The sequence below is a fragment of the Globicephala melas genome, chromosome 20 (assembly GCF_963455315.2).
Source record: "Globicephala melas chromosome 20, mGloMel1.2, whole genome shotgun sequence".
NCBI lineage: Eukaryota > Metazoa > Chordata > Mammalia > Artiodactyla > Delphinidae > Globicephala > Globicephala melas.
In genome coordinates this window covers 46195469-46206600 of record NC_083333.1, presented here as the reverse complement: position 1 = coordinate 46206600, position 11132 = coordinate 46195469, and the positions used below count along the sequence as shown (strand labels likewise).

At 52.3% G+C, this 11132-nt stretch overlaps 1 protein-coding gene across 1 annotated transcript; it reads right to left on the bottom strand.

Moving 5' to 3' along the window:
* Window positions 1–4771: 4771 nt before the first annotated feature.
* LOC115850357 (C-C motif chemokine 1-like) lies at window positions 4772–7677 on the bottom strand. The gene is made up of 4 exons (XM_030852098.2): window positions 7585–7677; window positions 7296–7452; window positions 6022–6136; window positions 4772–4924 (listed from the first exon to the last, which is right to left on the bottom strand). The coding sequence occupies exons 2-4, from the start codon at window positions 7369–7371 to the stop codon at window positions 4834–4836; spliced, it is 282 nt and encodes a 93-aa protein (XP_030707958.2). The 5' UTR covers window positions 7372–7452; window positions 7585–7677; the 3' UTR covers window positions 4772–4833.
* Window positions 7678–11132: the final 3455 nt, after the last annotated feature.

Sequence of the window (11132 nt, the reverse complement as noted above, 5' to 3'; positions counted from 1 at the left end):
TCTGTGGTCTGGGCGGCTGGAGGGAAACGGTGCCTACCCTGCTACAGGCCACAGCTTTTGCCTTGCACTTCCTGGAAAACTCTTCGGCAACCCAGCCTCCAGCTTAGTAGATTCAGGATACACGGTAACAATTCAGAATCTTAGTAGATTCATCTTGACTTGACTGTACCCTGGCCAGGCAATGATCCCTCTGGGGGCCCCCATCCTCTCTGCCTCTCTACAAAGGCAGGCGGGGCAGCCAGAGCTGCCAAGAGGCTGAGATAAACCCAGGAACCAACAGCTCTTAGGCTGAAGCTCACATCTTCCCCCTCCAACAGGAAGGTGTCCACAGCGCCTCTGTGTCTGCTGCTCACAGCAGCTGCCAGCAGCACCCAGGTGCTCACTCAGCCAAGGAGATTCAATCTTTCTCCCCCTTCCCTTCCTCTCTCTCCTTCCCTCTGTTTCTCATCTTCTAGGAAGGCCTAAGCCAAAGTGACCCACTTCGGAGACTCTCAGAGCACCCGGGGTCCTTGGAGTTTTAACATCTAATTTTGGAGACAGAAAGCAGAAGCCCGGGTTGGGGACAGCAGGCATCCTACCTGCCCCTCCCGCCTCCAGGACACCGCAGAGCCAGAATAAAGCCTAAACTCTACTGAAAATCCAGGGCCTTTTCTTTGACCCCAGATGATCGCCCCAAACCCTGCAGGTTGGGGGGCCATATCCAGGACCTGTCGCACTGGTCTCCCTCAGTCAGCAAAGATGTGTCCTCACCATGCAGAATCAACCTCAAAATCTTGAGCCACATGTTTCTGGTCCCACCCCCTCTCGGGGCGGCCGGCAGGAGCACTGGACCTGCGTGGAGAAGACACACTTCTACCTCTTAGCTTTCCTTCCCCTGCTGCGTTCAAGCTGAGAAAAGCCTGACATCTCAGATGCTTTTTCTCCGTGACTTTATTTCTAGATGCACTCCGCGACCTGTTCAACTGCTGTTTCACATTTAACCATAAGAAGATCCCCTTGCAGACGCTGAAGAGCTATGGAATCACCAGTAGCCAGTGTCCGCAGGCAGCTGTCCTGTAGCTAGGAAAACCCTGCTCCCCTCCAGCCCCCCACCTCATCTCACCCCTTCCCTTTCTTCCATCCCCCCCATCCTAAGTTCTGCCCCACAAGACAGACATAGACTAATTTGAGATGTCCTACTCAGGGGATAAGATCCAACCAGACTATGTAATCCAAAGCCTCCTATTACATCAGGGACAGGCCCAGAGAGGGCCGGTAACATCCCACACCCTCCTTGCTGAATGGGTACCAGCTCACACTCGGGTGGTTGCTTTGCTGGATGCCAGGCCAGCTTCTCCCAGGGCGCGGCAAGAACAGCAACTACCCCCAGAGGGCCTCTCCTTTCCACACCCCTCTGACTTCCTGTCCCAGGGCGGCCCCTCACCTGTAGCAGGTGGGTCTGGTCATCCCTAATGAGTCATCCCTTGGATAAAACCCTCCAACATTTCACCTAACCCTGCCAGCCCACCTTCATCCACAGCTTCAGAACCAAACTGGCCAAGGACATCGGTGCCGACCCAAAGGAGAAATGGGTCTGGAATGACATGAAACACCTGGGTCAGAAACCTCACACCCTGAAGACTTGGACCCTTTCGGCCACACTAAGAGCAAGCCAGAGGCTGAGAGATGATTCTTCTCCCCCAGGCTTCCTGTCTCTATCCTGGACTAAATTGACCTGAATTTTCAAATAGGGTGCTTTCTGTTTCCTGATGCAAAATGTACTACGTCTTACGTAATATTTAGTCTATTATTTGAATTGTGGCTGGTTGGGGAGTTATTTTGAATATTGGTGATCTCTTTTTTTAAAGCAAGGCCTTGAGCCACTTGGTTCCCGTCATGAGCCCCAGTTCCTTCTCCTGTAAGCTGCGGGCAGTGGGTCTTTCTCCTGCCCAACTCCCCAGGGGTGATGAGCGTGCCTATGAGAGCCATGGCGATGAAGGGCTACTGCAATCTAGGGAGGACAGCGCCTGGTGAATGGGAGGTGTTGCGAAATGTGTTATTATGGAAACATGAATGCAACTGTAGGATGGCTGACTTTTTGCAGAAAATACATTTTGTTTAAAATCTCTAATACAGTAATGGTGTTTTCTTCAGGGGTAACTCCCAACCAGTAGGGGGTGCTCTCAGGTGCAGGTGGATGGCAGAGGGTGCTAGAGGAATGTGGATGTAGCCAGGGCCTGGCTGTGTGGCTAACCTGGGCCCATCTGAGTGTCAGGGAGGGCCTGCCTCATCAGCCCAGGATATTCTAGAATGATGGCTCCAGTCCCCAGCATTAGCTTCCAGTGGGTCTCCCTGCCCTCGTCCTCCACCCTGGAGTAATACAGCCAGTAAGTGCACTTGACACACCCGTTGGCGGGGGTGGGGGAGGGGGAGGAATCAGGTGGCCCCGTCCTGATTAGCATCAGACTTGACAGCAAAGATGGGACTTGGACAGATGGTGTAGCACCGTCACAGCAAAGACTCTCCCGGAGGAGATGCGGGATGGAAAAGAGGGGAGAGGGCCTGCATGGAATATCCCCAAATAGTCAGAGTAAGGGCTCCAGAATGGAAAAGCCAGAGACCTTTGGAAAGGAAAGTTGAGGCACGGTTATAGAGGAATCGGAATATCAAGGTGGGAGTTTGGAGTCAGCTCTGAAGTCTTTGGAGTGATAGGGAGGGCAGGGTGTGGGGTGCCAGGAGGAGTAGCCTGGGATCGGGGCCGAGGGCAGGATGGGGTTGGCAGGGGGGCACGGAGAACAGCCTACTGCAGTGGTCCAGGTGAGGGGTAGCCAGAGAAGCAGGGCAGTCATGGGGGCAGAGGGAAGAGATGTCCTAAGAAGAATGAGCCAGATGCGCTGCGTGCTGAATGCCGGGGCAAGAGGGAAAAGCCCTGAGACACAGGACAGGAGACCGCCTCCCCTAAAGCCACCGAACCCTGAGACCCAGAATTCACTGCCCTCCTTTGCTAGTCTCCCTAGAGTCTCAGGTCACACAACTTGGAGCTTGTGATTGTCCCTCTTAAAGGGACAGGACCTCCTCTTCCTCTCTATCCCCTGAGGGGCCCCCTGTTCTTCCCGAGACTGCCTCCCTCCCCTGGATGACTTGTGTTGGCATCTTCATCAGACGTGGACCCACCGATGCCTGGACCCTCCCCAGAGCCTTTCCTAGGAGAAGGCCCTGCTAACCAACTCTGCAGGCTCCTTCCGGTTGAGACAGGGTCCGGGTATCATGCTGTACCACACAGTCACGTGGCATCTGGGGACTCTGAAGAGTTCTACCCTGGGAGGCATTGTAAGCAGCTTTGGTCAGGAAAGCGCTCTCTGCAGGAGGTCCCTTTTGTCTTGTTGCTAAACTTAAACCAGGCACCCCCATGCTCTACTCGTCTCTGGCCCTAGCACACTTTTCAAACCTTTTGATCACACAATACTTTGCCTAACTTGTTGGTTCTTTACATAGATCAAAGAAGCAGAAATGAAGAGTAAGTAATTAACGGAGTGCCAGATCTCTTCCCCAACTTCCCCTTCAGTAATCTCTCGAAAAAACTGCTAGCAAGAGAGCATCTAAAAAAAGATCACAAGGAGTCCACAAGTCTGCACACAGTGGGGGATGGTGACGACTCTGACCCCCTATTTCAGTGATTAACTGAGATTACTTCCCTGTTTCCCTTTAAAAACGTTCATGGCCGGGCTTCCCTGGTGGTGCAGTGGTTAAGAATCCGCCTGCCACTGCAGGGGACACGAGTTCGAGCCCTGGTCCGGGAAGATCCCACGTGCTGCGGAGCAACGAAGCCTGTGCGCCACAACTACTGAGCCTGCATGCTACAACTACTGAAGCCCGTGCACCCTGCAGCCCGTGCTCCGCAACAAGAGAAGCCACCGCAATGAGAAGCCTGTGCACCGCAACAAAGAGCAGCCGCCGCTCGCCACAACTAGAGAAAGCCCGCGAGCAGCAACAAAGACCCAACGGAGCCAAAAATAAATAAATAAATTAATTAAAAAAAAAAAAACTTTCATGGCCGGGCAGAATCTTCAGAGGTGGCTTTGGGGGGACACTGAGTCCACCATCTCCCCAGATTGCCAGCATTCTGATTAACGGCAACTTTCCTTTCTAGCAACACTCGTGAGTTTGGTTTTGTAAGCAGCCGAGCAGTGGGAGCCCTGGGCTCTAACGCCAGATCTAATCCTGACTTTCTGCGTGTCCTCAGGCCTGTGGGTGTCCCTCTCCAGCCCTCAGTCACCTCATCTATGCAATGGGGCCAGCATCGTCTTACAGGCACATGATGCCAAAGACCCCATCCAGCTAGGGCAACTTTTGGATATCATCAGCCTCTGAACCCTCTGGGCAGCGCAGAGTGGGCGGGGGTGATGGGGAACATCCTGCATCCAAATGGGGACCCAGCCCCACAGGGAATCTACATCACAACCCAGAGTCGACGCTTATCCCCCAGGACAAAGGCAGTCAGCTGAGAGACGTAAGTCATTTATTGGCTCCTATGATGAGAAGTCAGTTCTCCTGGCACCTGGTCCAACATGTTTCCTTTTCTCCGGCCCCTGACCCCATCTCCTCAATGTCAATCAGCTTTGCACCCTGAAATCCCTGTGGGGTCCAAGAGGCACAGGGAGGCAGAAGTTGAAGATTCTAGAATTTAACTATATAAAGTGCGACAACATATCTTAACAGGACCCAGCAGACCCTCTGGCGTGACCCGGCAAAGTTGGGGCAGAAGGACTGGTGTAGGGTTGGGCGTTGAGGGGACAGGTAAAGCCACACGGTGTCCAGAGTCCAGGATGGAAAGGAATCAGCTCATATTTCCTTTCACTGGCAGGGGTTTATCCTTTTTAAATAAGCCCGAACCCACGATTTTGTCTGTGAGACACAGGCCTCTCGGCCTCCGTTCAGCTTCAATCTGTAGGCAGAGAACAAAGGAAGGGCTAAGTCACCTGAGCCACCCCCCGGCTGCCACACACAAGTCCCCTCACCCCCTCATTGCTCCTGGGTGCCCCTAAGCTTTTCTCCCGGGGCCTATAAAATGAAGTCGTTGCGTAAGACCTACAGTTTGTACGCTGGGAGGAACACCCAAACTTCAGGGGCAAGGGATGGGGGGCTTTAAAAATTTCATTTCGTGGACCCCTTTTGCGGATTCATTGTATCAGGGTAGAGCGAAGGCTGCCGACATTCTGAGGATCTGCTAAGATGGAAAATTCCCCTCCCAGAACATCTCTGAGGGCCCACCTGCTCCATCTTTTCATGTGTCTGTGTCCATCCGGGACCCCTAGTCATTGCCTTGGATGTGTGTGTGTGTGTGTGTGTGTGTGTGTTTCTTTTCTGATCTACCCACCTCCCAAACTTGGCTATTGTCCAAAACCGTAGATCAATTCTGCCTTTAATTATCTGCAAGACCTTAGACAAATCTCTCCAATTCCCTGAACTTCAGTTTTCACAATAATGAAAATGTGTGCACCAAGAGAGTTAGATGAGATAGTAATATACACGAAAGTGCCTTATAGACACTGAGTGGCAAGTGTAAGCTACCTCCCTGGAGCTTCATAACGACCCTGTGATGCAGCTATCGTGTTTACCCCACTTCACAGGTCAGGAGTGCAGAGGGGCTACCCAGATAAGGAAGTTCAGAAGACTTACCTGTCCAGAGTCACTCAAGACTATAGGTTGGCAAATCCAGAAGCAGGAACTATCTGAGAGCCCCTCACTCTTACCATCACCCAGTAGTACCTGGAGCTTTTAAGCTCTGGGCATAAAATATTAAGATATAACACTTGGCGCCTTGCAGCTCCAAGAAACTCATGTCACTGCAGGAACACAGGTGTTCGTCCTAGCGCCCACTCTCAGCTCTGCGCCCAGGTTTTGGCCTCCTCACTAGTTCGGTTAAAAAACCTTAATCCGGTGGAACATCGCCATCTAGCGTCTGCTATTCTAATTCCAGGGCGGCCGCTCTCTGTCCTCTGGAGAAGGGAGTCAAGGATGGAAGAAGATACAACCACTCACATTAGATGGTTTTTGTAGGAGCAGGTGGAGCTGGTGTTCTTGTAACACTGGATGCTCTGCAGGGACATCTTTCTCTCCACCAGTGTGAAACAACACTTGGAGGATGGCACATGCACTAGAAGAGAAGCGCAAAAATGGTTTGCATCCATTTCTCAAGCTGGACTGAGTTCCTCTCATCCAGGATGGGGAAAAAAGCAAAAACAAAAAACCCTTCCAGAACAGGCTCAGGCTTTGGGATCACATCCAAAGGGCACTAGTGTCTCATCAGCCACCCAGTTCTGTATTTAGGCAGTCAGGACACTGGGGTTCAGATCCCAGCTCCCCACAAAACAGCTGTGTGGCTTTGGTCAAGATGAGCCCTCCCCTGGGCCCCAGACTTCCCAGCTGAAAAGCAAGACTCTTTAGACTGATTTCGAAAGGCTATTCTAGTTCTGACATCCCACCACTAGGGTATGGTTCTGTCCTTACATTTGGGTTCAAGGGCCCTGAGACCCTGTGAGTCTGATTCAACAGCAGTCCACTATTTGGGGCAGGATTAGGGACTGTTTTAGGAGCTCAGACTGATGAAATGACCAGGCAAGAGCTTCCAGGAACTGATCAGCTCCACGCAATCCCAACCTCACCCTCCACCCTGGTCCTCTCAGCTCTGACCCACAACTCCCACTCTGCCGGTTTGTAACCCCCCCTACACACACCCCACCTTCAAAAGACTTGCATTTCAATCCTGGCTCCTTCCTCCTAGTTTGACCGTTTGCAAAGCCCCTTCCATATGTCTGCTGTTAGGTCAGTATTCTCTCATCAGCCTTAGAGGGTAGGCATGATCAAACCCATCTTACTGATAGCGAAACCAGAGTTTGGGAGGTATAGTAACTTGCCCAAGGTTAGCCAACTGTTAAAGCCCCAGATCCTGACCTCAGACTCTGCCCGTTATCTGTTACACTGTGGAGGCGAGACCCCAGTCAGTCCCTCCTCTGGACCTCAGGCCTCCAGCTTGGCCTCAATGACCTCACAGCTGCCCTCCATCAGTCCGCAGGGTCTGGACGAGGCTGGCCTCCTTTGGCTGAAGCCAGCTGCTCAGCGGTCTGTGTTGGCCCCAGGCTTATGGCTCTCCTGCTGTCCCCCTGCCCCCGAGCAAGTCCTCCCTTCCTCGTCTTCAGGGAGAATTCTTTCTGGAGGAGTGGAGGTGAAGGGGTGAGCCTGCCCCCAGCCCCAGAGCACCTGCCGGCGTCTCCGCCCTCCCCAAGGAGGAGCAAAGTGACTCCAGCCAAACTCACTGCTCTTGGCATCCACATCCTGTAGCCATGCCCCGGCCAGCAGCAGGCACACCAGAGCGGAGGTGATGACCTTCATCTCGGGACGTCCAGCTCAGGCCTCCCTGGAAGGAGTCCCTCAAGGAGTCTGGTGGAGTGAAGAGCTGTCCTCTGGCCCATCCTGCAGTACCCAGAGCTTTTATTAGAAGACATGGGTGGGGTTTTCCAAGCCCCAGTGCAGAGGTGGGGAAGTCACAGGAAGAAGAGGTGGTTACTCACGTCCAGTGACCACATGGAAAACTCCTTTCCTTACCTCCCCTGGGTGGTGTGAGAGGTGTAGGGAAACTTCCCTAAGCGCAGGAACAGATACGGATCTTGAGAGGCTGAGTAGAAGCTGTCCCAGCTGAACGGGACGTGGAAAAAGGTGAAAGAGAGGAAGTGGCCTGTCTGTGGCTCCTCTGATGTCACGTCTTTCCATCCAGGGATGAAGCTACTGTCCCAGGAACATGGTAGAGCAGAAGAGCTCTGCACCAGCACTGAGACACACATGGGTTTGAATCCCAGTTCTGCAAATCAGCGGATACATAAACTCGCCCGAGTCACATCTCCTGTGCAAGATGGAAAGAGTAACTCGTATCTCACAGGTGACCGAGGAGCATTCAATAAGATCCATTCTGTCAAGGGCCTGGCCCAGATAGTTGCAATTTCTATTTTTTCAATCACTCAACACTTTTCAATCACTTGCCCTGTTCTTGGGCCTTGGTTAGCCCCAGGGAAGACAGCTACCGATGACATGCAAGCCATTGCATCACAGCTAAATAAGGAAAAGCCAGTTGGTGTAAGGACAGCAGTGGACGTGCCATATGGAGGGCGCAGGGCAGGCTGGGAGCTGCCCACAGGGGAGAGGCCTCCCAGGGGAATGTTCTTCAAGCAGAGTCTCCCGCAGGAAGGCTGAAGTGGAAGGCGGCCTCTCCACAGAGGAAGGAGCTTGTGTAAGGACAGCGAGGCGTGGAGGACAGTGCCCGGAGTGAGGAAATGGCTGGAGAGATGTGTGACTGTCCAGCGACCAAGTGGCCAGGTCAGGAAGACATGGTGTGCAGTGCGTGGAGTAAGTAACACTAGCAGGTGCTCAAGAAAAAGTAGCTGGGCCATATCCGTGTGTTAAAATCACAAGGCCAACGTGATAGCTTCCCATGGTCAATGGGATGAAGTGCAAGCTGCTGACCTGGCCATTCGTGCTCACGCGATGTCTCCATGGATTCCCGCATGTTGCAATATTTGCAAGTCTCTGAACAGGTCACATGCTTTCTTATCTCCGGGATTTGCTGCCACCGTAACCTCCACCTGCAGGGCCCTCCTCCTTGTCTCCCTCTGTTAATTCTATCCATTGCAAATGTCATTGTCTCTGTAAAGGCCCTTCTGCTGTCCCCACAGATAGGCCTTCAGCCTCCTTTGAAGCCCCTCTGTGCCTGGATCTCCCACATGAAGGTCTTACATCCTTACAACCCCTCCATTCCGTGTATTCTCCATCCTAACACCTGCGTGGGAGTCCTGGCGTGTTGGAGTTGAAAACTCCCTTGGAGACCATCTGCAGCAGTGGCTCTGAAAGTGTCCTGGGAGAGCAAAAAATGCAAAAATACCTTCGCCCCGTTTCTGAAGCAACATCAAGACACATGTGCCTATACGTGTTGAGGGGCAGGGGAGGAAAACTCCAGGTAATTCAGGCACCAGCAGATAAGAATCTAGTACGGTCTCTTTCTATTACAGATGGGGAACAAACGAGCCTCAGAAAGCAGAAACTGCCTTTGCCAAGGTCATACCGAGACTCCGTTGCACAGATGGAACAGTGGATGCCAAGGCATCTGGTCATCTGACCACCGCGTGTGGCCACCTCTGGGAACACACTGTCAGTAAGGACCACACACTTTCAGTAAGGACCTGCTCCATCAATTCCTTCACCTGGCCAGCTGCTTCCTGCCGCCCAAAAAGTACTTAAAGCAGTTGAAATCACTAAGACACTGTTGTCACTCTCCTATTTTCTTTGTCCTCGCAGACTGATACTTTTTTATTCCTTGGTTGTCGTTTTAGTGGGGTCTCAAAGAGGAAGGAGATTAAAGGCATGTGGCTAGTTGGTCAAATGTCACCTTAGATCCTTTAGACTTACTTGGGACACAGAGAGGGGCCAGGTCGCCACCCAGGAAATACTTTGCTCTCCCCTCCTCCCGGGGATGCTGCCCGGCCCACTCGAGACCAGGACAGGGCTGCCCCACCAGCTGCTCACTTCCCATGCTCCCCCTCACTGCGGCTACCATGAGCCCAGGACAGGAAAAGAGGCGACAGAAAGACTTAGTCATGCCTCCCCCTTCCCAGCTCCCGCAGCCCCAGAAGGAACTGGCCAGAGGCTCCAATTGCACGGAAACCTAGCGTCCCACAGGGTCCCGCCCCCAGCCCCACTCCATCTCTTCTTCTCTAAGCCTGGCGCAAAGCACGGGCCAAGTAATAACTCAGTAAAATCTCCATGGCCTTGAATGTGATGGATCAGAACTGCATAGTTGAGGGAAAGGTAAGAAAGGCTCCCAGCATCGACACTGAACCAGTTTCTCATGTGAACTACCCTTTTCTTAGTTAGAAGTTTGAAAACCAGTATGTGCCTGTAGAGAGGTTTTCTTTCTTTTTAAATTTTTTTTAACATCTTTATTGGAGTATAATTGCTTTACAATGGTGTGTTAGTTTCTGCTTTATAACAAAGTGAATCAGTTATACATGTACATATGTTCCCATATCTCTTCCCTCTTGCGTCTCCCTCCCTCCCACCCTCCCTATCCCACCCCTCGAGAGGTTTTCTTATTAGTCACCTTTTGTGAAGTAGGGACCAATTTACTGCGGATGGGTAGAGGTCAGACAGAGCTCAACTGGTGCGGGTTCATCTTAAGATCATCTCCTCCTGGAGTGGCCCCAGATTCTTGCCTCAGCCCTGCTGGCCTTGGGGTCCTGGAGCCTGGTCCTGCCTGCTTCCCCTCCAGTTACATCTCAGCCTGATTCTTCAGACCAGGACACAGAAACCCATGCGGGTGGAGGGAGGAGTCATTTTTCCGGCATCGCACAGCTGCAGCAATACTGGCCTCGCTTTGTCCATCTCTGGGGCCAAGTTTTCTTAGTTCCCTCACTTAGGGAGGAAGCGTGTTTGCCCTCAGAGGTAACTGTGTCAGATTTCAGCCCCACTACTTTTTAGCTGTGTGACCTTAGGCAAGTAACTTAACACTTCCGAACTTTAGTTCCTTCGTTGTAAAATCCACTACCGACTGGATCTGGTAAAACTCTCCCCAATGTTTTCAAAATAAACTCCTCAAACCACAGCCTAACTTTGGGCTATTTGAAGGATTAAATGAGATGTCTCACCTTATCTTGGAACAAGGGAAGAGGAAGGGAAGGGAGGGAGAAAACGAAAGAGGGCAGGAAGGAGGGAGAGGAAAAGAAAGTTGGATCATTCAAAATCATTGTGGAGCACCTAAAATATGACAGGTCCTGAGGACACAGCACACAGAAGACAGACACTTGTCCTGCCCCTGTGGGGCTTACAGCTCACCGCAGGAGGCAGGTACTGGGAACTGTGTTTAGTGCTCGAGAAGAGACCTCGTGTCCTATGAGCTGCAGAGTATACGGAAGCGCTTACAATGGGGCCTGGCACATAGTAGGTGCTCAATAAAACTGCACCCCTCCCCCCTCTACCCATTAATCCTGGACCATCTGCGGCTTCATCACAGGAACCAGGCAGTGCTGCCACCTCCCTATCCGGGACCCCCTTCCTGGTCTCCTTCCTCTCCAATCCTGTGCTGCCCAACGCCCAGGCCAGGCTTTCTA

Excerpts from the sequence above, each read along its gene's own strand:
- LOC115850357 (XM_030852098.2), bottom strand. The coding sequence starts at position 7,371 with ATGAAGGTCATCACCTCCGCTCTGGTGTGCCTGCTGCTGGCCGGGGCA. Across the intron at positions 6,137-7,295 it reads GGATGTGGATGCCAAGAGCA|TGCATGTGCCATCCTCCAAG; the intron begins GTGAGTTTGGCT and ends CTTCTCTTCTAG. Across the intron at positions 4,925-6,021 it reads TCCTACAAAAACCATCTAAT|ATTGAAGCTGAACGGAGGCC; the intron begins GTGAGTGGTTGT and ends CTCTGCCTACAG.